At 41.5% G+C, this 27973-nt stretch overlaps 2 protein-coding genes across 5 annotated transcripts in view; one reads left to right on the top strand and one right to left on the bottom strand.

The window, feature by feature from the left end:
- The first annotated feature begins 6786 nt into the window (after window positions 1-6786).
- On the top strand, window positions 6787-17012 carry ncln (nicalin). Of its 4 annotated transcripts, none has more exons than XM_083970180.1 (15): window positions 6787-7102; window positions 7842-8032; window positions 8489-8633; window positions 8808-8902; window positions 9714-9794; window positions 10008-10111; window positions 11449-11537; window positions 12045-12184; window positions 12570-12748; window positions 13380-13467; window positions 13568-13606; window positions 14072-14232; window positions 14474-14527; window positions 14792-14870; window positions 15878-17012. In XM_083970180.1, exons 1-15 carry the CDS (start codon window positions 6928-6930, stop codon window positions 15938-15940), a joined length of 1683 nt encoding a protein of 560 aa, XP_083826306.1. In that variant the 5' UTR covers window positions 6787-6927; the 3' UTR covers window positions 15941-17012. The 4 variants fall into 4 exon arrangements, with proteins under 4 accessions (XP_083826306.1, XP_083826305.1, XP_083826304.1 ...); XM_083970179.1 differs by having other exon boundaries at window positions 14069-14232; XM_083970178.1 differs by having other exon boundaries at window positions 12570-12796.
- A 1600-nt stretch (window positions 17013-18612) lies between these two features.
- Window positions 18613-27973, bottom strand: part of cers1 (ceramide synthase 1) — a 28749-nt gene continuing 19388 nt past the window's right edge. Inside the window, exons 3-7 of the mRNA XM_083970181.1 lie at window positions 25669-25849; window positions 24722-24883; window positions 24323-24470; window positions 24028-24182; window positions 18613-22231 (exon numbers count right to left, since the gene is read on the bottom strand). Coding sequence (XP_083826307.1) covers window positions 22189-22231; window positions 24028-24182; window positions 24323-24470; window positions 24722-24883; window positions 25669-25849 — 689 coding nt within the window. The 3' untranslated portion in view covers window positions 18613-22188. The remainder of the gene's footprint in view (window positions 22232-24027; window positions 24183-24322; window positions 24471-24721; window positions 24884-25668; window positions 25850-27973) is intronic.

Raw genomic sequence — 27973 nt, 5'->3', positions numbered from 1 at the left:
TTTTCTATGTCGCAACCCTTTTCCAAAACACTACATACAATTCTCAACACGTAAGACACAAAAATCAAACAGGAAGTAACTTGCTTCTCCAGACGAGCTGCCAGCCTGCTTCCTGTCTTTATTGTATGTAAGCTTTAAGCTAACTGGTTTTTGGCTGTGAATTCAGATGGTGAACATATAGATTTAAAAAAAAGTGGTGTGATGTATATATCCCCAAATTGTCAAACTGCTCCTTTGAGCAGAAAACACTTTGAGATTAGTGTAAACCCCTTTCAAATGTATTGTAAACTGAATTAGCAAGAAAGTTTGATTTTGCCTTTACGTTCTTCATATCCCAGAGCTCCTTTCGAGGTTCAATGGATGCCTTTCAGGTGTTGGTGTTACATTCTCGTTGAGATGGCATGAAGAGCAGTAGCCTAACTGAGATGAGGTGACATTATCAAATGTGGAAGATGGAAGTAGATTGGTCGAAGAACAATTTGTTTGCAATCAGAGTCTACTACAGTCTACTGTAATAATGATGTGTGACCAGCTTTAAACACGAGAACATACACGACACTAAGCCCCCTCTTGATTCCGGTCCCTCTCTCGCCTTCTGAACGACCTGAACCTGGCTGGCAATCAGTCAGCAATCACGCCAATCAGGGCGGCAAACAACCAAAACAAACAGCAGGAGGGTGAGCGATGGTCGTGCGGTGCTCCTGTGGGCCTGCCGTGACCTCTGGATGAGGCAGCCTCATGAGTAATTGGTGTTTAAGCTCAATCACAGCCTGCACGCTTCCTACTCCTGTGAGCCTGCTAAATGGCTCTATTCTCTCTGTCAACCTCCCCTATTTCTCTCTCTCTCTCTCTTTTACCTCCCTGCTCTTTCTCCCTATCTCTGTAACCCACCCCCCACTCTTCAGTCTGCCTGTCTGGGCCAGAGGGAGGCACCGTGGGAGTTTAATTGCCTCGTATTTCCATGAAGCCAAGTTCATTACATTAACAGCTCCGGCCCACGCTGCATACTTCTAACCTGCTGCAATTTGTTTTTTTGTATTTATTAGGCTGGCAGAGAGGCAGCTTCCCACTCAGCTGTGGGTGGGGGGTGGGGGGGCTGTGTGAGGGAGAAGGTCAGAGGGGAGCCCGGCAGGCACAGGCATCCATTGTGATGCACCAGCCGGGCAGATGAAAACTTGACAGGGAGGTGCAGATGAGAAGTGCAAGGCCTTAGCCGGTCTAGGAGAAATCAGGGTCACTCAGGTGTGGATGTGAAGGAACAATAAGGGGAAGGTCAGACACAGTGTTGACTCAAGATGTGAACATCACTTAAAAAGGTGTGGAGGAAACTTTTAGAATAATTTGTCACCAATATACCTCGATAAGCAAGACAGAGTATCTCATTGCTTGGTATGATTATTAATCATGCTTTAAATAGCAAAGATTGCCTTAAAACATTATCAGCCACAAAGCAACTTCATTATTTTGTGTCTGACATAGTCTAGAAGCTGGGTCAGTCAATATTTTTTTATTAGAAATGAATCAAATTTGTGTAATGCAATGTCACCCTCAGCTCCATGTTAGCATTTTAGCATTTTTTTTCTGCTTAGGCTACTTCTTTGCAACTTTGCTGTGTTGGTTCACTTATCAACCTGCCCAGCAGCCAACGCACAGGGTTGCCAGCTTCCTGGTAAATATAGCGACATGTTTCATAAAGCCAGATGTGTACCCCAGGCAGAAAACGAGAGCTAACTAGAAGCTAACCTTTTCAAAGTGACCACAAAGAAGCACCAGATGAATCATAACGCTGCTCTGCTGTCGGCTGGTCGAGTAGCCCAACTGTGTGAGAGCACATTTTCCACAACAAGTTTATAAGGTGATAATATGTCAGTGTTGCGTTCAAATTCTTGTTCTACTGCAAGTTTCCAGAATTTTCTTTTTTATCAAAGCCTCTTAATCGCCTGATATCAAAGCAAAAACATGTGGTGGTAATTGTTAAAATCTCAACCAGATATGAGCTACTGGTGGCCTGCAGTCAGATCTAGATAGATAGATAGATAGATAGATAGATAGATAGATAGATAGATAGATAGATAGATAGATAGATAGATAGATAGATAGATAGATAGATAGATAGATAGACAGACAGACAGACAGACAGACAGACAGACAGACAGACAGACAGACAGATAGACCATTAGGCAAGATCCTTTCCTCTCATAATTCTTTTACATTCCCAGCAAAGTGATTGCCACATACACACACAAAAGCACACACCCATGTCTCCATTCATGAATTTCTCACTGTGTCCCGCCCACTACATGTACTGTGCACTCAGTGCTAGCACATGCACCTCTTTCACAAGCCTGAAGTTCCCAGTTTTGCCACACACGCTGCACTGACATGCTCATATAGCATTGGAGCAGCACACAGAATTAAACATAAGCTTCTAAGAATTCAGCATTGCAAAAGTGTGAATCCGCCACAAATCCCCCTGGGCAATAATTCAGAGACAATATGTACCTATGACTGTTGTGCAAAGACTGTGATGATAGTGCAAGCAAACCACAAACTAATCTAAAACATGAGGGCTAAATGGATCTTCTCAAAACCTCCCAAGAATCATGGGAGAGAAAAGGAAAGAAAGAATGGAGTAAAAAAGGAATAAGAAACAGATGTATACTGCAAAACATTAGAGGAAGTTAAGAGTGAAGAGCAAGACAATAAGAGGGAGAGCAAATGGAGGAGTGAGAGATAGGCTGAATCCAGTGGCCAGCATGAGTGAGCGTCTCTGAAAGTGGATATGAAGGCGGATGAGCCACGCCAACCTCCTCTGACCGCATTAACAAAACCTAATGGAACGGCTGGCTCCACGAGGCCTCGTCATCCATTATCTGACGGTTGCCCTGCGCAACCAAATAGGTTCACGGTCTCAGCGGCTGCAGCTCAGCTGTCATACACTATGTTCTCCCCTCTTCTTTGTCTTATTTCCACTGGCCCTAATGAAAAAGACTGGTAAATCAATTGCCTGGTACGTAAAGAAGCCGGGGTAATATTGCCTGCACCAGGCCAGTGGCCACAAATCACTGTAAATCAGCAAGAGAGGAAAGGAGGAGGATGGCCATACATTGTACTGAGAGGCAGCTGCCATCTCAGTGCACACACCAGATATATCATGACCAGGTCATGAAAACATCAAACCCTGAGACTGGATCTTCCAATGAGATTTAAGAACTCACAAATAACATTTTCTTCATCTGGCAACTTCTTTTATGAATAGCAACTGTCCACTAAAACATATAGCGATGTCTCCGGTTGTGCTTTCATCAGTGTGTTGTTGAACATCCTATATCAACGGCTACATACGCCAGAGTGGTGATAGGTAATTAAATACATTTATTATCACACTGTACTGACACTTTTGAGGTATTTTCATTTAACATGGGTATTTTAATTTGGTGTTCATCCTTACATTTAACACAAACAAACCATTAATTTTATTTGGCAAAACATGTATAGATTTTTATACATAAGGACATATAGTTTTACACAAAACTAATAAAGTACAGTGTACAATTACAATAAATTTAACTCCATTTACAGAATTTAAATACTGCATTGAAATATAAAAATCTAAGGAACCAATTTGCCTCTATAATGAGGATTAAGTGAATTTAAATGATTACACACTTTTTCTTTAGTGAATTTGAATGCAGAAACTGTGTCTGTAGTTCAGAGATTCTTTACCTTGGAGTGTCTTTTGGGGTCTTTTTCCAAGATGTTAGCACCTAAAATACCTTTATAGGAGCTTTAAAATATCAGTAACAAGTAGAAAAAAATGTTTCTTTTGTTGTTTTGGTACATCTTGGACATAAAGGACATGTAATACACACTGTTTAAACACGCGCACGAAACACACAAAACTTTTTAATGAGCTTTCATTTGTGCCCTCCATACTTAGTACCTCATGAAAACACAGTATAATGAGACCAGAATCCAAATGACTGTTCTTATAAGTTACAGACCCCCAAAACCTGGATCCAGTGTGGAATTACTCTTTTAAAAAAAAACCCTCTCATTGAAAAGACTAAGATAGTGTGTCGTCTGACCGCCCTGTCAACTCTTCACTTATTCACAGATCCATCCATCGAGCAGGATCTAGTTGTTTCCCAAGCTTCTGTTCATTATCTAGGGTGGGTGGTGTTTTTTAAGGAGTGAATGACTCGGTAGACCTGCTCCATAGGTCTTGGTTAGAAAGACCACCATTGTGTGGTGACAGTGGTGTCAGTGTGGGGGAGGCTCAAGCCAGAGAGCACTCCCTCTTACAGTATAAGTTTGGTATTCTGTGATTCTGAAAGTGTCGTCGAGCGGTTTGAGCACTTGAGTGTGGCCAGTGTTTGAGCAACCTGCCAGAGTGGTGAGAAAATGACAGCATCCTCTAAGAATGGGAAGGGGCAATAAACCAAGGAGGAGTGAGAGACGGGGGGAGGTGGGGAGGTGAGCAGCAGGGGCTGCTTACATAGGCATGCTACACAGAAATTGCTTACTTACTGCTAGGTAGCTAATCTCTCGTTAATCCATGGTACTTACCCACAAACACACTGACTGCACCTTTTGTGTGGTGGCACAGAGAAAGTGTTTTTCTGTGGCCGGGGGTCAGGAGCAAAGGCTGGTCTGATTCAGGACATTCCCAGGAGCACTGGGAAGAAATGAGGACACTGAACAGCTCATGCATTGTGTGTGTGTCTGTGTATGTGTGTGTGTATGCGCGTGTCTCTCTGTGTATGTGTATGTGTGTTTGTATGTGTGGTGACCTCTGACTGTTTTTCTTAATCACACAGTCTTCAGTCATGTTTGATCAGGATGTTTATGATAGGTTTTTGGACATCATGTTAAAAAATGTGACACACATTTTGGTGAGCCACAGTGTCCGATGATTCTGCGATAACAGGATGTTATGAATTTTGAGGAATTAGATTCATGTGACACAATCTGCTCCCGTGCCACTCGCGCGCGCACCATCCGCACAGGAACAATTTTTTTCTTCTTGAAACAATTATTCTTTTCTGCATGTGTCTTTGTGTCGAGCTGTGTGCTTCCCTCAGACCAGACGGGGAGTCATCTGAGCGGATCTCCAAATGATCTCAATAATGTGTAATCATTACAATGAGTTTCAACGTCCACGCTAAATTGGTTTTGTGCTTTGTGTGCTGCTTGCCCTCTCACCAGCCTGGGCATGGATTACTCATACAACAGGAAATAATGACGCCAAGGTCCATTAAGTGGGATGGCAGGACATCATATCAGCATTAATCTCCTACTTAGCAGAGCAGCCCCAGGAGAGAGAGACAGGGAAGGAGGAGAGAAGAGACAATATGATTTTCAGTTCTTCCCAGCTGGACCCAGGCTTTTAATTTTTATTAGTTTTTTTTTCTATATAAAACTTTGGTCAGAGGGCCTGATGGTGATCTCAGTACTTTTCTTCTAGCGCCACAAGGAGGCCACAACCTCCTTTTTCAAATCTATCTGTTTGTCTGAACATGCATGCTCCCCAAAAATAGAAGAGGAGTCATTTGGGTAATTTAATAATCCTGTTACTTTTACCTTTAAGTAACAGAAGTATAATGTATAACTTGTTGATTTGACGAGTTTATCATCCCCCCAAATGCAAGATGAGTCAGCAAAAATATTTTGCTAACCTAACCTACAGGATGGGCAACAGACAAGCCATATGTACAGTGGGGGAAAATAGGTATTTGATCCCCTGCTGATTTTTGTCCTCATTTCACTTGATAAAATGGAAAATAATTTGTCGCATTCACTGGATTTTTTTTTTTTTGATATTCTGTCTCTCTGTTAAAATTAATCTACCATGGGGCGGTGTTTAGCTCAGTTGGTAGAGCACCTGCCCCATGTGTTGAGGCTAGTAGACTGCAGGCAACCCCGGTTCAAATCCTGCGCCGAGCGGCCCTATCCTGCGTGTCACACCCCACTCCCCTCTCTCTCTCCCATTTCCTGTCTCTCTCTCTCAACTGTCCTGTCCATTAAAGGCCAAAAAGCCCCCCAAAATATACTTAAAATAATAATAATAATTTACCATAAAAACTATAGACCACACATTTCTTTGTGGGGGAGCAAACTTAAAAAATCAGCAGGGGATCAAATAGCCTACTTACAAATATATGTGTTTCAACAACTTGTGATAATGTGTAGCCTAACTTAGTTTTTGGCAAAACTAAGTCTGCAAACAGCAATTATTTCCTGAAAATAGTGTAAATGTCTCACAGCTTCAGGTGACCTCTTCACATTTCTCATTTGTCAAAAGTAGAAATTATTAAACAATTAAACAAAAGAAACTAACAAAACAAACAAACTAAAATAAATTATCTTACGCAATTGTATCATTATTATTATTATTATTATTATTATTATTATTATTATTATTAGTAGTAGTAGTAGTAGTAGTAGTAGTAGTAATTCTCTGGTAGTAGTAGTAGTAGGCCTAGTAGCAGCAGCAGCAGCAGCAAAGACGGCAGTATGCTGACAGTGTGGTGTACTGCGCCATCTAGTGGCAGTACACTGGTAGGACATGTAGCTGCAGTTACAGCTGTCCGACAAGACGCCTGAAGGACCATCGACGATTCAGCTTCAAATAATTTACTTTTACACTAATATCCTAAATAAGCACGCACTTATTCATACACAACATAATCATCTCGACCAATTTTCGCAATCTATGAGCAGTGTTGATTTGTCGGTGTCCCAGGAGCTGTCCGGGGTGGGCGCCTGATCAAAACCCCGCAGGCAGCTGTAGCTTCGGTCGGTTAGCTGCTGCTGCTCCACTCGGTCCACGGCTGTCTGTCAGTTTCCGAGAGCGGCGGTGGTGACAGCCAAGTGTTTTTTTCCCCCCGTTTCACCCCGAGCTGTACATTAAATATAATCGCCAAGATGTTCGAAGAGGCCAGCGAGGTGTTTGACAACATGTTCAAGTCTTCGTTCCCCCTTACCTTCATCGTGTTCATCCCCGCCGTGCTCATCCTGGTGTCGCCGCTCCCGGCTGAGGCGGCACATGAGTTCACCGTGTACCGCATGCAGCAGTACGACCTGCAGGGACAGCCGTACGGTGAGTCGGCTCTTTCTTTCTGCTCTTTATCACCCGAGAGCCTGTGAAAGCGTCACTATTATTCACCAAATGGTCACTGAGTAGGAGTAGTTCAGTTTCCCTACAGCTAACTGTAGCTAGCCTCGTTAGCCAATGACAGCAGTGAAGGGTAGTTAGCTGCTAATGTAGCTTAGCAACAAGGACCAAAACCAGCAGGATTGTTATTATTACTCCTCTAAATGAAGTCAACCTAAAGTATGTGCTTAAGTATGTACTGATTGGTAATACAGCAGTGGTTGATAATTCATCGTTTGGCCGGGGAACACTGAATGAATAATCAAAATTACACCGGGAAAAATACTTTAATATCAAGAGATTAGTGTGTCCACTCCAGCCTCCTCTCTGAAAGGACATGATGACAGTTTATTCTGTTTTATCTGTCAGTCTGAATGCTGTATAACTGCTATAGATTAGATAAGTTAGTTTTTTCCTTTCTGAGGTACAGTTGGGAAAGAAAGCAGTATCCTCTTCCTCTTTTCTCAGTCCACAGTAAGTCTCATTTTGTCAAGTGTTTGTGATTTAAAAAAAAAAGAATGGAAACTACCACGTTTAATAAAAGATGAATAGGCCTAACCCTAACCTTGCTTTTAAAATCACTGTCCAGCTCCTGGGTGTGATTACATTTATGTTTATATTTTGTGCCAGTTCTTGTTAACTTTAAGATCAGCTGTTAATAAGTGTATGTGTGTGTTATCCTCAGGTACCAGGAACGCCATCCTGAACACTGAGGCTCGTACTGTGGAGGCAGAGGTACTAAGTCGTCGCTGTGTCATCATGCGACTGGCAGACTTCTCTTACGATAAGTACCAGAAAGCCCTTCGCCAGTCAGCGGGAGCCGTGGTCATCACGCTTCCCAAGAACATGTCTGCTGTACCTCAGGACATAGTGCAGGTATTGATGTTTTTCTCTTTAATTCTTGACTGTTTTCCACCAAACACAAGTTTTATCTGTTCTGAGTTCATTTATAAAGGATAAGTGTCTAAATCCGGAGCACGTTAACAATGTTAAAAACAGGCGAGAGATGTACTACTTCACGATTAATGACCCTTAACAGAGATTTAGTCCCACCTCAATGATCCACAACACACAAACTGTGACTTGTGCAACTTCCCACTCCGAGTGGGATTTGTTCATCTTCCTGTAAGGCAGCAGTAGTTTGATGCATCACTCATTTGGTTACATAAGTTACAACCATGTTTTAGGCTTTTCATATTCCACTCAAAACACGAGTGTGCAATACTGAACTCCACTTTCAAATAGCCATCAGTTTCTCTGCCCAATAACATAATACGTTTTGTGTCTTTTGTTGTTAAACATGATGTTCCTCTCTTTGTGCATGCTGAGTAGCAGTTCATGGAGCTGGAGCCGGAGATGTTGGCCACCGAGACCATCGTCCCCGTGTACTTCGCCATGGAGGATGATGAGCTCCTATCCATCTACACGCAGACCCAGACCTCCTCCTCCTCGCAGGGCGCCTTGTCAGCAGCTGAAGGTAGCGACTGATCCCTCCAGACCGCACCTGCCTGGTGCGATACATTTGTCTGCAACGTACACACAAGTGGATAGCACATGTGGGACTGGTGCTCTGGTTGACATGAAAATACAACAACAGTCCATTCAAACAACATTTATATGAATGTAATTTTGCTGTTTGCGTTTCCTGTAGTGCTGCTGCACACGGCCACGGCCAACGGCTTCCAGATGGTCACCAGTGGAGCTCAGAGCAAAGCCATCAGTGACTGGGCCATCACCAGTTTAGAGGTGAGAGACTGAGCATGAGATTTTTGTGTTTTAGTACATAAACACTGTAGTAGGTTAAATAAACGAATCTGAGTGACATTGACATTTTGGTTTGGCTTTGCCTTAGAAAATGGTTTCACAAATTACAATGTGTCCAAATCAACAATTATGCATTTGTAAGATGGAGGTTTATGTTATTAGGCTAAAGTAGTAGTTTGTGTGCTGCCTGCTGCAATATCTAACTTCTCAGTGTGTATTATGTTTATTCAGGGGTGGACTCAAATATCTTATAAATGAATGCATGAACTTTCAAGTCTACAGGTTTGAAGTCAGAATCAATCAAATCCACCCTAAGTGTGTATTCAGTGTTTGTGTTCTACTGTAAATAATTAAATCAAGTTTTTATTCATAGGCACAAACTTTTTCACACACCCCATAACCTACAGACAACCTGCAGCAGCTTCTTCTCTCATAAAGGGATTTAAATGGAATTGCTCACAGTTTTAACATAGACTGAAATCCGTCAGCACGACACAATAAAAAGCACCAGAAGTGTTAGTTCAGGACTTTCTAATCTGTGCTTTGTGTGAAAACCAGAATGGGGAAAAAGTGGTTTAGTCATACTGCAGCGGATTAGGAGACAGACTGAGGGTTTTCCCTCGGAGGTCTGCGGTCAGGAGGTCGACTGTGACTGGAACCCGCTTCAGCTCTGCACAGTGACTCTGCCAGACAGTTTTCGACCTACAGTGGTGTTGATTCAACTGAATCCATAGTTTCTCTTTCTGCTTTGTTTATTTCTGCCTCATCTAACGGCTCTGTTGTTGTTTACCAGGGTCGTCTGCCTGGAGTTGGAGGAGAGGACCTGCCTACCATTGTCGTGGTTGCTCACTATGACTCCTTCGGTGTTGCTCCAGTATGTTCGCTGTTTCGAAAATAATTTGGAAATTTAGCAGCAGAAATATTTTCTCTGCAAATATTTGTAGAACTCAGTTAATATGCTTAACAATTTCAGCCTCCATAAACTCAGCCTTTGTACAATAATAGTTTAGGAAATAAGAACATCACATAGCTGTCAGTAAAAAGAGAGCAGGCCAGAAATGTAATCTGACTATGTTCCTGTGTCCAGTGGCTGTCGTACGGAGCCGACTCCAACGGCAGTGGAGTGTCCATGTTACTAGAGCTGGCTCGTCTCTTCTCGAAACTCTACACCTACAAGAGGACTCACGCAGGGTGAGTAATGACGCCAACACTCACATACTGATGGGTTTTTGGATCATTTTGTGGCTCATGAATCTCAAACGGCTCTCGCAGCAGATTTTTTTCAAGTGTTCTAGCTGCATAAAAAGCACCACATCCCATTATTTTACTCATTCATGTTAATACAGACACCTCGGTGAAACTCGACGTGCTGCACACTCACTTTATGCATTGCGTACATGATGAAACAGTGGAGTCAGTATTGATTGCGGATCCCAGTGGTTCATCTGAACAGAAGTCTATTTGGTATGTGGATCGCATTTGTTCCAAGTGTCCTGCTCGACATGTGCTTTGAGAGCTTAGTTGAACATTATGTGCACACTTTGCTGGCTATGAGATTCACACTTGGCCGGGTTTAACAGCAGCACTGGTCAGTAAAGAGGTAAAGGCTCATTCTGAAGTCTAATTGTACCTCACAGTAGCTGAGCAGGAGGAATGAACCTGTTATTGAGAAAGTGGTTACTAAAGGATTAATGGGTTTTACTGTAACAGCACTGCATTAGATAAAGGTATCTGTATGTGATCAAAGTCAGCATTACTTACTCCTCATGTGCATCATTTTAAAGTAGGCCTTGTTCTTTATTTTCCACCGACACAGACAATCCCTTCATCTGTTTATGCTAAGCTGTTTTCTCTTTTGAACTCCTTTTGACAGTGTCCAGAGCATTACGGCCTGATGTTGTCCACAGTTGCATTTTCAAACATGTAGCACACAACAGGAGATTCTCTGTGTTGGAGAAGTTGCTGTCCCTGAAAATACTCTTTCAACATTTACCTTGGGTTATTATTTTATAACCACAAGTATAGATTAGGGCAGTGGTTGACGCCAGTGTAGAGGATGCACGAGGCAACACATGATGCTGGGAAATCACAACATAAACAACAGAGTCTCTTGATGTTCCTTCAATGTGTGTGAGGATTTAGGTGTCTGTCTAAACCAAAGTTCCCACGCTTGTTGTTTCTTCAGTTAGAGGTTTTTGCTGGCATCTTCTTCACTCTCAGATTTTTGTATTCTTAATAGAAACATAACCAACACTGTTCAATGTGAATTCTCCTGACAGTTACCGTCTCTTTTCACACATCAGCTCAATCGGACATTACACAGACTTTATATTGTAGAGTCTTTTATCCCGTCTGGTCCAACTCCATCCTGACATTTGTGTTCTCACATACAACGTCCCCGGGCAGTGTCTAGATAAGTTCAGGGTCTGAAAGCAGTTCCCACATCACATATTCTCCTCTGTCTGCTTCTCTCCGGTGATTTCTCTCACAGCTTTGCCTCATTTGTGTGAATCATGTTGTGTTTTCAGATACAACCTGCTGTTCTTTGTGTCTGGTGGAGGGAAGTTTAACTACCAGGGCACCAAACGCTGGCTGGAGGAGAATCTGGACCACACAGGTATTGTACAGTATACTTACACAGAACTTGCAGAAAAGTAGGAGGTTTAAGGAATGTTTATGTGGCTGGATTTTGTTCAATAATCAGTTTTGCGTCCCTGATTTAGTTTTTATAAAACACACATAGTCTAAACTAAGTCACTTATTTGATTTCAGTACTTTTTAAATTGCAAAATTAAACTTAACTTAACACCAACTTATTCCCAAAGCAGTCTGAAAAAATGAAAATTGAGAAGATATGTGAAAATACATCTGCTAAAGAACCAGTCCCTCTCTAGAAAGTAGACCAAACTGTTACATGTTAAGTAGAACAGAGCAAATAGACACGATAACTATAGACTCCTCCTGCATGTTCCAGTTTGATACACTCAGTCCTACTTAATCTGTATGTCCGAGATTTGATTATGTGCTTGTGTTTGAATGTGCCACATGCCAATTCTTTTCTTTTTCTGTCTTTATTTATTTTGTCAATCTATTTGTGACTTACTTCTTCCTACTTCTTACTCAGACTCCAGTTTGCTGCAGGACAACGTGGCCTTTGTGTTGTGTCTAGACACTCTGGGGAACGGAGACTCTCTGCACCTCCATGTATCCAAGCCACCTAAAGAGGGATCTCCGCAGTATTCTCTGCTTAAAGAGCTAGAGATGGTAAGCACAGTGAGGCCTGACACACCTGAGGCTGATCTGCCAGTTTCCTGTCAGTGCCTCACTTGGATAACAAGACTTTATTTCTCGCCAGAACCTAAAACAGCAAAAAATACACTTTTACTTGGCGGCATTCATAACCTACATATGTAAATGGTCATGCAAACACAGCACCTGCTCCTTTAAAGTTGCAGATGTTTCTGTAACACAACAGTGGTTTTACTTTTTTCTGAAGTCGCCTCATGTTCGTCGTGAACCGGAGCACATGCGCTGCACAAGCTCTTTGAATCATTATCAAAGTCTTAGGCAAATCATCTCACATGTCGGATAAGCTGTGTATAATTTTTAACGGCCCCTGTGTTTTTCCGTCCCTCTCGCTTCCTCCCAGGTGTCGAGTAGTCAGTACCCGGAGGTCAAGTTCTCCATGGTCCACAAGAAAATCAACCTGGCCGACGACATGCTGGCCTGGGAGCACGAGCGCTTCGGGATCCGCCGGCTGCCGGCCTTCACTCTGTCCCATCTGCCCTCGCACCGCCTGGCTCAGCGCTCCAGCATCATGGACGTGCGGTCAGTGTCCCCCTCCTCTCGCCACGGAGCGGGAGAGCCCCCTGCTGGGTGGGTTCATTACTGCAAGTCTCTGAAGCACCACAAGAAAAGTTTCTGTTTTTCAGCTGCTTTCGTCCATGTCTCAGGTGTTACCTGTTTGTACCAATCCCATGATAGGAGTGAAGTGTTTTAGAGGCCTGACCAGTGTATGGTTTCCATCATCAATGATAATAATTACACACTTTTTTTTTTTTTTTTATCATCGTGGCAGTGTTGGAGGATTTGTTGGTGTATAAGGTTTACATTTGGAGTCCCTTCTGTGTTTTCTCTCTTTTCCACTCTTCATTCTTTCATCCTCCTCTGCTTCTGTGTAATTAAATTATGAGTACTGTGTCTTTAATTGGTGTATAGGAGAAGCAACATTTGGCAAAGACCGCCATGTTGACCACTCGCACAGACAGAGAGCTGTATATATTCCTCAGTTGTACTGTATAGTATTATTTAATGATTAATTCAAGGACGTTCCCCCTCCTGCCTGTGCAGCTCTGGATGATCTGTGAACCGTCTCTCTTCAGGGTTTCTGGTTTCTCCTCTGATGATGAGATTTTCCCGTTTCTCTAACTGTCTGGGAACTTGTGTTTGTGTCTTACAGACCTCACGTTGATGTGAAGAAACTCAGTAGGAACACTAAGGTGGTAGCAGAAGCACTGGCCAGGGTCATCTACAACCTCACAGAGAAGGTATAAACAGAAGGAGGAACCTATGGAAGCAACTACAACACGCTGTGTCTGTTTTCCTGCCTGTGATGTGATGTTTTTGTTTATGTTCTCTGCTGCACAGGGCGCCCCCGGAGACCTGCAGATCTTCACCGAACAAATGGTGAGTTATTGAACTAACAACGCACAAGCAATGAGTGATGCAGGGATGCAGGTTTATTGTTTGGTTCTAGCAGGTGAAGCAGGGCGATGAATGATGACAGTTTGAGATGTCTCCTGTATATTAACAGCAAAAGACAGTGTAGTATTAAGGTCATTATTTCTTTTACCTCCTACCGCCAACAGTTGATATTGTTTTTCTTTTTCTTTTTGGGACATAAATTGTATTGTTCAAAAATATTTTTAATTTAATTTTATATCGGAAGTTGGTCAGAACACAAATGGGTCAGATTATCCAAAAAGTTATTGCTCAGTGTATTATTTCCAATTCATTTCACTATGTCCAGCACTTTCTATCAGAGTGCTGGTGAATCTAGGCCCTGTGCAAGCGGTTGTGTTCATACTGTATAATGTTGCTGTATGCTGTATAATGTTGCTGTATGTTGTAATGTTTGCATTGGATCAGCAGGTGCAGGAGGAGCAGTTATCAGCGGTAGTAGACTGGCTCACGGCGCAGCCACGAGCCGCCCAACTGGTGGACAAAGACAGCAGCGTGGTGTCCACTCTGGAGTATCACCTCGGACGCTACCTCAAGGACGTCAAGAAACACTACGTCAAAGCTGACAAAAGGTAAAACACAACAACACTGGCGCTCATTTGTTACTGTGAGAAGTTTTTCCATTTGCATTTTTTCTATCACCATAATATAAACCAGTTACATAAGAATTTAGATGCTTTAAAAATATATATTGTCATAAAGCCTGAAGCAGTAAGAAGTCTTTCCAGTAAACCCCCCCAGAAATGACGGATCTAATAAAGCTTCTGGATTGTGATCAGGTTTCTTGACAGTTTCTCCACTTCTCCTCCTCAGGGATCCAGAGTTTGTATTCTACGACCAGCTGAAGCAGACGATGAATGCTTACAGGTATGCTTTAATGAGCCTCCTCTTCCTTCCTCTGAGACGTTTTAGTGAAGCTCATGCTGATTTACTGTAGCTTTGTAAAAGCTCTGCAGCTCACGGCTATCTGTAAAGTCTCCTCTTGATTCAATTAATCCTCAATTTAGCTAGATTAGAGTAAAAGCGGCCTTCACATAATGAGAAAGATAATTTTTTGACTTCCTTTTTACTCTTTTATTAATCTGGCCTCTTATCTCTTTAACTCACTCTGGCGGTTTTCCTCTCCTGCAGAGTGAAGCCTGCTATTTTTGACCTGCTGCTGGCCGTCTGCATCGCAGCCTACTTAGGAATGATGTATCTGGCGATCCAGGTAAGTCACCAGCTCCTTTGAGACGTGCTCCATGTTGCATAAATGTGCACAAATACTTTTCTACTTCTAAAGTGTCTGATTGAAGTGCCCAACTCCCTTCTATGTAAAAGTCTTGGTGGCAGATTAAGTGACTGTTGTCAGGTTAAAGTCGCGAGGTTGAATGCACGTCTTGTTTTGCCACTGTAATGATTTTTTTCATTTAAATATCAGCTCCTATGCACAAAGTAAAGAAATTCACTTAAATTAAAGACTGTGAATGAGCTGGTTTAAGGGGTATATATTGGCAAAAATCTGGCGATGCGATACGATATATTGCGATACTATAGGTAAAACAATGTATTGTGTTTTTTTTCCCTTTCTTGACTGGGCTAAGTTAGCCATCGCTTGAGCATGTGATCAGCCACAGACCTGTACTCTGACGAGATCTCATTACTACGTTGGAGCGGAGGAGTCAGAGTTTTAAATGCAACACAAAAATGAACCACCGCCCTGAATGTTTGCATGTACATTTCGACACAGTATTGCAAAACGAAATATTGCGAAGATAGCGATATTTCAATCTACTGATATTTTCTTACACCCTTAGCTGATTTAAATTTGAAGCACTGCAGCAGGGAGTTAGGACACCCCTGCTCTCCAGTTTTTATTTGCTCGCAGCAAATTCTGAAAATATAATTGAATATGGCCCGCACATGAAGCTTGGCTAGGCTTGTCAGATCAGTCTATTGAAATCTGTATATCTGTATATCCTAACCTATCATAGTGATCATTCAGGTTAATGTCCAAGTTTTAAAATCTATTCCTGACATGTAAAGCACTTTTTTTCTTTAATATCATCATTCCAAACTCAATGCGCCCTCTCACCATCTGACATATATCATGTTTTGTCACTGAGACTAATGTTTGAGCCCTAAACATTGTTGCCAGCGTTTGAAAATGCAGATGTTTTGTAGTCTTGTGGTGAGATATGAAATGAACTGGTCTCTGGTCTTGTGGTCTCTCTGCAGAACTTCGGGATCCTCTACAGTGTTGTCCGTAGAATCACCCAGCCCAAGGCAAAGGCCCACTAAACCAACACAACACCCTCTCTTCTCCAGACCCTGCTGTTGTCATGATGGTTTTTAAACCAGCAGAACCACTTCCATTTCCTTCATCCCGATCCACAAACTATGATGTCAGATCCTGTCTTGCTGCCAACTGAATCCATTTGGTCCCAGCGACCAGAATAATCAGGAATCATTTTCCTCCCCACAGACGTCTCGTCCCTCGTTTCTGATAATCCCTTGCATCAGAAGTGTCCTTATTCAACTCTGGTGATTGAGTTTTGAACCATTTGTTCACACTTCAGACACTAGACTAGATTAAGTGAGTTTGTGATGTTGCAATACCACTGATTGCTCTTCATTCCCCTCCTCAGTACAAACACTGTGTGAGTGATCATTCAGACAAACCAACGTCACGTGTTTTCTCGGGCAGCTAGAGGGAGAAACTGACCACGCAGAGTTTAGCCCAGGATTTATTTCGTTTGAGATGTGTAAGGCGACCTTGTTGTTAAAGGACAGGTTCACATTTTGACAAGTCTGTCTTAAAAACAATAGTTATGTGCAGTAACTCTCATTCAGGAAACACACTGAGAGACTTCCCCATTTTAAAGACTAATATCAGAAGATATCCACTCAGCTGACTGTGGCCTATTGTATCTTTATGACTGCAAATAACTATTTTTTTTATTACTAAATCATTTGACAATTCACTTCGCAACTAAAATATGTCAAATACTACAAGAACACCAACCGCAGGTTGACAGAGCCCGAAGTGAAGTCCTCACATTTCCTTTGTGTTCACAGTCTGAAGGTGAATTTGCACCAGTATCATTGATAAATCCTCAAAAAACTGGAACCAGCAAATAAGCGATCGGCACTGGGCATCCAAAAACTCTGTGGATGTAGATTTACAGATGTGAACAGTTTCTTGAGGCAGACTTTAAAAAATCCTGAACTCATCCTTTAAACACTGAGTGAAAATGACTCCACAAATACACATAGAGTTTACGGACAAGTTGTCTAAATAAAATGTGAAGTAGTGTGTGTATAATCATAATGGTAGTGAATTAAATAGAAGAAACATTGAGCTGAATGGGACAAAAAAATCCTTGCCAAATAATTATTGTACGTGTGAAATTCCCCTTTTTTCTCCACATTTAATATATATAGTTCTATAAATGTAAACAAATTCCACCTTAAAATCTTTCCTTCTTGCTTTTTGAGTCACCTGTTGTTCAGGTTTGTTTCTCCGTTGCTGTGACTTGTGTCTTATTTTCACTACTGAAGTCTTTTTAAATCCTGATTTGATTGAATTGAAATAAAAGCTGGTGAAGCGCTTTCACCTGAAAGCTGGTGTTACGAAAAAAGGTCAGATGCAACAAACATGTTTTCTTGTCTAATAGGAGCATGTTCGTGTTTGAGTGTGTAAGAGTTCAACTCCAACACATCGTGGCGAGATAAAAACTCTCCTTTTACTCCTGTTTATCAGTAGAAAATATGCGCGGTGCATAGACCTTTGCTGACTGCGGCAAAACTGTGACCTGATCAAACCTTTTTAGAGCCGTGTCCAGATTTTGGTCAAGCCAACACTACAGTATTTACACAGTGGATGTCTTAAAATGGGCTGTCACACAAAGAGTGTTGGATTTAATGGGGGAAAAACCATAAAACACATCCAGAATATTAAAACGATACCGTAGTGTTTCCTTGATCTTTCTGTCTTCGTTATGGGTGAATGGTGTTTTTTTCCCCTCTCTCACGGTTTTCTATTTTCCAGATGATACTGCATACCTGTAACCTTCCCCGTGTCACCATGGCAACAGTGACAAGATATTTTATTTACCATCGGGAGGGAAATACTGTGTGGTGCACATAACTTTTTCTTTTTTTAACTTATTGAAGCCGTTTTTGTTTGTGCACTGAGATGAACTCTCCTCTGGTCTGAACTCTTGTCTCGCCTCATCCACAACACTTGATCTTTGCAATGAAAATGATATCAGTTGTGATTGAAAAAAAGAAAAGAAAAAGTCAATAAATGATGAAAAGAAATCACGAGGAACACGTCTCTTTGTTTACTGACATGTTTTATTTTATGGGGAAACAAAATGAAACGATAACATTGGCTGAATGGTATTAAAATTGTATTACAAAAGAGCTTTCGTCTTTATCAAGTGGTCAGATTTTTAGAAAGTGATCAAATTTATTTTTAAAACAGCTTAAGGGAAAACAAATGGGGCAATTTGTACACCTTACAGTTTATAGCAGTGGTCCAAGAAAATCTGTATCATTAAAATACACTTAATTAAAGAGATTTGGTTAATGATTCTTCCCAGAAAGTCATAAAAATTCCCCAATTCTCCCTTCCCTTTTCTAATTTTGATCTACTAATGAACAATAAAAATAATACTAATAAATTACAGTGCAATTAATAAGAAATACCTGCAGGGCTTTTCCGCCCGTCAGTCTCTACTCGCTCTCTTCTTCACTCGTCAACAGCTCCCACAAACACAAACTTGCTTCATTATTTGGGTAGACATTTTGGCACAATTGACACACTGATTGAGATATTCTTGTGTCACAATGGGCTGACGCCTGTGAGCCGGTTCAGACAGACAACCTTCTTCGAATTGGTAGAAAACGTCACACCAGTGAAGTTGTTGCCATGCTGCTTAGTTTTCTCATCACTCCCTGATGTTTCCTGTGCTGATCTTAGTGTATGCAAATAGGGTGTGACAGGGTCAGAGCCTGGACACCGACTGTGTCATACTCTACTCGCTGCAACACAGATCCACTGCAGCCTGTGCAACATCATGGTCCTTTTACTTACTGTAGTCTGTTGGTGTTTTTTTAAGTACTTTTATAGTCACTTCCTGGTTTTCTTTGTGCTGAGCCTAGTGTATGCTAACAGGGAGTGACGAGGTCCGAGCCTGGCCACTGAATGCGTCACACTCACTGCAACACAAATCCAATCCAGCCTTTGCAGTGATGGTGGTCTTGTCACCGTTGCTGTTTTACTGTTAGCAAACATAAGCGCCACTCCCCCGATTCTTAGTGCTGAGCTTAGTGTATGCAAATGGAGAGTGACATCACATATCAACTCTGAGGAATACATTCACAGAATAACTCCGTCCCGGGTTTGAGTTGTCTGACTGAAGCGAGCTTCACAGGCGACATGTTTCTAACAAAGTCAAACCAAAGATGACCTCAAATGTCAAAACTGCAAATGTCAAACATTTTAATAAGAATCAGCCAAATCCAGGTGGAAAAGAAAAATAAACTGACAACCTCTACATCTTCCTTCAACTTCGGATAGTTTTGTCAGTTCTGGGTAGTAGTTGGGGGTGCGCGATAAGGCTTCAAAATACATGAAGTAATGATATTTAAATATCAGCTGAATCCCCTGTGGCTAGGACAGGACATATTTTCATGTAAAAGAAAAGGTTGAATTCATACACACAACCTGCTCTGAGGTTAATTAAGATACATTTCAGTCATAGACATTTGTGAAACATCCATAAAGACACGCATCTCTAATATACTCAGTACTGTAGTAGTTTATGGGAATTCAAACTTTTCTCTCGTATTGAAAATAAAAAGATGATTGCTGATTAATCTAGTCAGGAAACAGCTGATTGAAAATAGCTGATTGATCAGACAATATATTATTATATATTGTCTGATCATGAGCTACATATTCACATATCGCCCACCCCTGGTAGTAGTTACTCGTTCACACGTCACGTCACAGCACTGTTTGTAGTTTGACACAGTGGGAGAGAGGTGGAGAAATTCTAGGTGCAACTTTCAGCACTTAGTACCATACCAGATTTTTTTTTTGGATGACTGGCACCTAATCCAAATCACAGTTCTTTTGTGTGGTTACTGCAAACTTCCCTCACCTGTCACCTGTCATCATATAACAAAAGATATCAGCAAACTATGGATGCTCTAGTCTCACAGTTGAGCAGGCAGGACCTCAGAGGTCACAGAACACCATGCTAGTAAAACTCAGTCAGCCACGGGACTCTGAATGTCTGATATATTACACACAGCGACATGTTTGATAAACCATTGTACTTACAGTACGGATGTGTAAAAAGACTACAGTAAAATGGGAGTGAGCCAGCATTCAGATTAAAAAAAAATGGAAGAGATCTGTGGCTAAATCCAGATGTTCGTAATGTGGATGGAAAACGGCTCTCCCTGGTCCCTGGAAATATCCAATCTGAACAGACTATCAGAAATTCATACACAGCAGAAAAATCAACAACTGGAATACAAGCAGTGCTCTCAGAGAAACAAAACAAAACAAAACAAAAACAGCAGCAATTCCAAAAACAAATCAATTATAAATTTAACTACAGCAATAATAAGGATAGCTGAATGTAAAATGAAAAGTTAGTTTTAACTCCCCATGTTGCTGGCACAGGGAGTGTGGAAGACAAAACATAAAACTAAAGCAAAGAACGTACGCTTCTCCTACGGACGGACGCCATCTGCGGCCTGCTCCAGCAGTACAAGCATGCTGTTCATCGAAACAAGCTTGAATTTGATCGAGAAGGTGGGAAGAATGGAAATATCTTTCTTTTTCTTTTTTTTTGTCTACAGGTGCAGCAGCTGTTTTGCACTAAACACACACACAGTGAAGCAGTGGAACCTGGTGAAGCTGTCAAATGAAATTGTTCCCTCTCATATCTTCCCGTACGTGAGATCATAGTTTTGTCACCCACTGGTTTTTGTGTGTATTTTGTCTGCAAACACTTATTGTGTGTTCAGTGGTCGCTGACGTGTCAAAAGAGATCACTTTTAGGATGGATTTTAGACATTTATAAAGACGTTATGATTACATACTTAATTTTTTTTCTTCATTGTTTTCGTTGTAAGACAATTTCATAGCATATTTCCAAAATCATTCCGATGTCATGCATTCCTGAATACCATAATGTGTGCATACATATTGTTTTTCATCATACCGATTTTTATCTTTACACAAATCCTGGGCTATTATCCTGATTATCGCCACAATAGCCGCCACCACCCATAAACTGGTTATTAAAGGTAATTCAGATCCATATTGTTTAAACAAATTAAACCATGATGATGACACTAAAACCCAGTCAATCAATTCTAGCTATTTGCCGTCATTAAACCAGCAATCAGCTTGTATGCCTTCATGTCAGTGCAGCAACAGACGCTTTGCAACACGCACTGGGGAAGGACAAGAAACACAAACAAAAATAAAGAAAGAATAAAAAGCTTCTTTTTTTCCCATACAGGAATGCCAAGTGAATATTGAAATGTCTGTTGTTCATCAGTAAAAGAGAAACTGAGAGGTGAAATGTTGTGAGTTTAAAAGACTCGGCTACATCCATACTCACACCTAACACACACACACACGCACACACGCACACACACACACACACACACACTCACACATACACACAGGTACATACCTACACACATCAATGTGGCTTTTCCATTCAGACTAATGGACGCAGGGGGCCACAGCTATGCGGTCGCCGCCACTGACTTGTGCAATGATATGAAAATCAATACATGTGGTGAAACAGCACCAGACGATGCCGGACAAGCTCGACTCCAGCATCACTGCAGCCATTAGAGCAGTACTCAGAGCAATGTAATGTTTCCCTCTGGTTCCTTTTTTTTTTTTTTTTTCTTCTTTTTTTTTTTTAAATCTCCTTCTCCTTGTGTCTTTGAGTCAGAATGGACGGACTTTGAAGAAGGAGGGAGGAGGAAGGAGATAGATTATATTTAACTGACGGCAAACACAGCTCATCCCGACCGAATCAGAGTATTTGCTTGTTTACCAGGTTACTAACTACAGGCCTAAACCTTCTCCTCGTTCTGGTTCTGTGCTGCTGTTTGAAGGGTGATAGTGATGAATGACACCCCGCACTAACTGTATGTGACGATCACAGTCTAACTCTCACTCAAAAAACTGGTTTGTTTCTACTGAATCTATCGAATGTAAAGTTAGCAACGATAAGACAAAAGTCACCTGAAATAACATTCACAGTGCTCTAATAAAAACAAGACTGCAAACAAAAACGACAGTAATGAAATGTTCTAAAACAAAAACAAACAAAAAAAGAAGAATAAAAACTCATTGCGCCCTAACTTTGTATTTTCTTTCCTTTTCTGTTAGTGACGCTCTTCCCTTCGGAGCCACGTTGAGAGCGTGAGCCGTCTCAGGGAGGCGTCTTGTCTTGCTCGTACTTGTAGCCTAGTGCCAGGTGGTGGCGATGGAGGGCCCGTTATAGATGTTTCTCCTTGGTGACCCCGTTCTGCACGTGCTTCCTGCAAAGAAAGAGAGAGAGAGAGGGAGTGAGAGAGAGGGAGTGAGAAAGCGAGGGAGTGATCTTGTCTGGTGAGGTGATCAGCAGATGTGAGGCATTAGCAGGCCGAGGGGATATCAGCAGTGTTCAAGGCCAGGCAGATAAGGAGCGCCACATAATCACATCTCCATACGGTTTCAGGCTCTTTGATCCCATCTGTCTGTACGAGCTGCTTGTTACACGAGTTCAGTGGGCGTCGGTCTGTCTCTCTGCATCTACATCTGCCCTCAGGAGGGGACAGAAAAGCCAAAAGGGACGAACTATCTATTCACCTGGCTGGAGTTATCAAATTTCCAAATTCAACCACCACAGGACAGGTTTTTTGCCTATAACTACTCTACTACTACTATACTAAACTAGGGGATAAAGCTGTCAGCGGTTTCAGGGTCTTCAGTGATGCAGTGGTCAAAGGCTACTGTGATAATAATCAGAAGACGATAGAGGGGTTACACATGACAGGCTAAGGGGCGGCTCCACAGATAAAACCAGATGAATCCACAACTTAAGATAAAGGATGGAACAGATACTGTACACTCTGGTTTCAGTCAAGTTAGCGTTTTCTTGTTTAAAGCTCACTATTGAAAAGTGCCGAGTGCTCATTTACGCATTAGTAAAGGTCACTGCCTTACACAACGCATTGGTTTCATTGGTAGCACATACAAGCCAGAAGAAAAAGGACAAGCAGTTGCAGTGTTGGATAAGCAGACTAGCAAATATAAACAACAGTAAACATTACATTTGCATTAGCTACATGCTGATTCAGTAGTGTCTGTGTCATAGCACCGTGTCTTTCATCATTTCACATAAACAAGAAGTATTTGTGTGCTAACTGTCCATCAATCTGTCTGTGATTTTGCATTAGATAGACAAAATGTTCTTCTTAAGATTTTATACTTATTTAATGTTTTCCAATATCTTCTTACATTCAAGAAAATGTTAACTTCAAAGAAGTCTGATGAATAGTTTATATATCTATAAATGCAAGGACTGTCTTTGTGTCTGTCGGTATATTAATCACACACGGTATCTCTCTAACGGTTCACCTGATTGACGTCAAACTTGGCATATGTCTTGCTAATGACACGATTAAGTGCAGTGTAGACTTTGGCATTGTATGGATGAGAAATGCAAGAGATATCATTAAAAGAAGCACACTTCTAAAAACTATTTCTGGATTCACATTGTTGTTGTATTCTCAGATCTGTTGCGGTTTACGTTATCGTGTCTGCCAACTTCACTTGTAATGAGCAGCTAAAACACAGACGAACAGTCTGTGTTCGTATACTGTATACAGCACTTCACTCAGACAAAGCCTGTTCTAATGGAAATATATGGAAAATTGAACTATATACACGTGTGCACATTTTCAACGGGTGCTTCTAATTTTGTGAGTAGGAGTTAATCTTGTTTTAATTTGATGAAGTCCTATTTTGCTTTTAGCAGTTTGATAAGTCTCCATCTGGTAGCAGTAATACAGCTGTTAGTACCAGGCAGTGCTCTGGTGTGGTCCAACTCTGTGCAGCTCATGTCTGTATGTAAATTACCTCTCGAGTAATAATTAAATGATGAGGAAATTCTACAAACATCACCACCTCAAAACACCGGGTTTGGTTTTCCTGCCAAACCGTCTGCTACTAAAAACAAACTCACCATTTACAGTGAGAACCTGCCAAGAGTTGGCTGCTGGTATTTCTCAACGCTTAGCCGGAGCCTCTCTGCCTAATGAAACAAACGTCAGCATGTGAAGGTGCAGCTCACCCCTGGGCAGAGTTGTGATGTCCAGCATCATCGTTGTCGTTCGCTGCCTGAGGTTTTCTGTGCTGGTTTTTCTGTGCTGTTGATTCGTCCTCGTACTCTCTGACATCATTCACCTCCTTCAGCTTTAGCACCTTCACTACAAAAATAACAATGAACTGAAAAAGAGGGGGGGGGGGCGAAAATATGGGAAATACAAAGGGATCAGATTGCGTCCAAAAAAAAAAGAACATCCATCATAAATGTTTGGAAAATTGGGAGTCCTTCTTTGTGCTTGAGTATCTGTGTGTTTACTCACCAGGAACCAGTAGATGTTCATGAGCAGCAGGGCGAGGAGAAGAGTATTGAAGAAGAAGTAGAAGGGGATGTTGGGCACAGACTGAAGGCTGGACACACATGTGGCGTACAGCACTTTGAGAGGAAACCAGTAGAGACGGAACCAGAACCTGAGAGAAACACAGCGAAAGAGCAGAAATAGAAATATTATACATTATCTATTCATCTTCTCTATGTTCATGAGTGAGTAAGAGGCAGGCAGGAAGATGATGATGCTGTCAAGATTGCAAAACATTCAGCGGCGATGGGGAATAAATGAGGCAAGAAGAGAGGAAAAGAGACAGAAAATAAATCAGTGTGTGTGTGTGTGGGTGTGTGTGTGTGTGTGAGTGTGTGTGTGTGTGGGTGTACTGAGCCTCACCAAGTGATGCTGAAGCTGACAGAGCCCATGTTGGACAGAATGTCGTTGAGCAGGTAATAGCCTCCACCTCTGGACTTCAGGTAGACGTTGAGCTTGGTGAACTCCAGCTGGATGTCGTTGATGTCGTGGAGGAACAACACCAGGATCCCAACGTTGTGGTATCTGAGAGGCAGGGAAACATACAGTTACAGTCGTTGTGCATTTGACTTTATCTCTAACACGAGCTCTACATGCTTTTCAGTGACTGTAATGGTTTATTAACACATTGTGTACAGTCAGCGGAAAAAAGACGCAAAACAGTACAACACAACCAGGAGCGGTGCAGTTTATTTTGAGCTGTTTCTCTGGTGTAACAATCAATTTCCTTTCAGCTGCTCTGCATTTTATTTCCATTTAATTACTTTACATGAAGCCACTGGAGCAATTTTGATTTTGACTTTATCAGTTTTCCCCGTTTCTGTTCTACTTCTTGCTGAACTGTGACAGCTATGGCTTTGATCTCCTCTTTTCTGTAAAATCCCTGTATTTGCAAGCTGAAAACCACACACAAACACACACATACACGGTTTTGTGTTCTATTGATGTTTCAGTTTGAATGTTTGCATGTTTGCACCCAGAAAAAAAATGCAAAATCACGCAACCAAATAAGTTTCTGTTCATGGGTGCAGTGATGCATGATACAAGATTGAATGCTGCCAGGTGCTGACAGCGTGTTGATGAACTACAATGACCAGAGAGTAATTCATCACTATAAGACTCAGTGCATCTGCAACCTTGGCCTGGCTGTGTGTCTGCTCTGTGTCAAGATGTGGTAATGTACTGTAAGCATAAATAGAATGATAGGACGCTTTGAAATAAAGTCTAGAGATTATCTGACGGAACAGCTGCTGCATTACAGTTCTGTTGTTTCTGATGAGAGTAGTTTTTTTTTTTTCGAACAGAAATACCTGAAGGCATAGGAGAAGCAAATGAGCGCCAGTGTGATGATGTGGTGGACCACCATGACAGCAGAGTCCTTCCTCCAGGCGTCCATGTAGACTGTGGCATAGATGGAGTGGCCATAGAAGCTGCCCTGGATCAGGTAGGCTATGGCGATATCTGTAGGCACTGGCATACCACTCTTCCAGTCTGGAGGAACGAGTAGAGGACACGATGAGATGCTAGGAGCTGATACAGAATTTGTCTTCTGTTTTAATCTTAAATTTTTATTTTTATTTTATTATTTTATTTTTATTTTTATTTTTTTTCTTTATTATTTGGCAGTTTTAATAGTTTATTTTGGGTTACTTATTTTCATAAATATATTGTATTTTAAGAGGTGAGAGAAAGTCAAAGCAAAATGTGTTTCACTGCAACATGGTGTAAATTACATATAAACTTGAACTAAAATCAGCTGATAAAGCGGCTTCAGGAGAGCATCCTCTCTGCAATTGTTTTTGAGACATGTCCTGACTCAGTGTTACACACTACTATGTTGACATTTGTAAGCCACTTTATTTTTAGCACAGAACATGTGGACTGCAAAGCAAAACGTTTATCTAGATTCCTGCCCTCAAGACAAATATGTGTACAGGAAATATCATTATTTGTCTTTTAAATCAATTATTTACAAATGTGAGGGCTGTAAATAAAAGATGCGGTCAGGCCAGCCGCTTCATTTTACTTTATGCTCAAATCATGGCGTATTTCATATTAATAAAAATAAATAAATATGGCAGTATGCTGTCTATAGGTGGCAGTGTAGCAACGTGACAGAGTTAGGCTGGAACTCAGCAGGCTTTCAAATTGTGCAGTGGTTGTGCTTTCCAAAAAATGATGGCCTCCATCAGCCTCACACTATAATTTCACCCAATATGTGCATTTTGATACAGATCTGACACCAGATTCAGATTAAAATGAAACAGTTATAATCATAATATATGCACAGGGAGTTGCAGAGGTATGCACTCTTCATCTGACACTGAGGGATATGTTGTACGGTATATACAGCAGTGTCATTGTTACATACACCCATTTAAACGAGTAGAGTATAACCATTATCTCAAGATAGTGAACTATATACAGTGACGTCCGGTCGTTGGTGGTGGGGTTAGTGTGGGAGGAGGCTGCAGGGATCAGGTTTACCCTCCAGAGAGTCCGAGCAAGCCTCTTAAGTAGTAAGGGGGGGACAGGCTAAATGTGTGTTAAGGCTACTGGGCTGCAGCTCATGTCTCTGAAACCTATCAGATGTTGAATGGAAACTTTCTCCTCCGATGTTTGAGTGAGGTTTGTCTCTTGTGGGATGGGGTTACGTTTGGACTGCGTGCAATGTTTATTGATTGGACCTTCCGTCATTAAACATTGAGAAGAGGGCTGCTAGATGGATCACAACAAAAGCGCTGCCAAGGGGATGCATGGGAACCAAAGCCCCATCTTTTCATCCAGAGACTGACGCTTTCTTTTCCCTCTTTTCTCCTCAGGTCTCCCCAACCCGTCCCCTCACTAATGCCACACTGTCCCCCCCCTGCCTCATTTCCCCACATTCTCACCTTTTCTTTGTAGCTTCACATCTCTCTGTCTCCCTCTCTCTCTCCCTAACCGTCCGGCCACATTACACTGCACAGATCTCAGGCTGACTGCAGCTATGAGAGATGAACCTGGCACTGTTGCCAGCTCCACTCTGAGCAGTGGCGCTGGATGGGAGCCCTCCTTGTCTGATGGGAGAGACTATAAAAGACATCTCTGGATTATAAGTGAAATCCCCATTACACATCTATCTTCCATTAGCAATGCAATGATAGTCATCACACAACTTTCAAATAATGACTATTCCCCATTAGATACAATTATACAGATCACTTTGTCTTAATGTAACATATCATAAACCTTTGCTCCCATTGGGTTTGTTTCTTTCTAGATCATGTCTATGCCTTTCTATAACAAATGAAGAAAATATAAATACATATAAATCTATAAAATACACTTACTACTCTCAATTAGATTTAGTAAAAATAAGTGTTTTCTATCAATAACTGCAACACTGATGACACCCAAAGGCTTGAAACCACAAGGCTGTGTACATCCTGTATATACTGCTATAAATATCTTATCACTATTTGAATAGTCAAAGTGGCATTTCACCCCCAGAGTCTCTATAGGCTCGGGCCTGCTGCTTTTTCATTCTTGCCCACCCTTTGTGGTTGAGTAAGAACATTATTCCGTTAGAGTGCTGTAAGGTATGCTTTTCTGAGGTAGATGTTTATCTAATATGGA

Source organism: Trachurus trachurus, assembly GCF_905171665.1.
Source record: "Trachurus trachurus genome assembly, chromosome: 4".
In the NCBI taxonomy this organism is placed as follows: Eukaryota; Metazoa; Chordata; class Actinopteri; order Carangiformes; family Carangidae; genus Trachurus; species Trachurus trachurus.
Note: the sequence above shows the minus strand (reverse complement) of the source record. Positions and strands in the feature narration are given on the sequence as shown.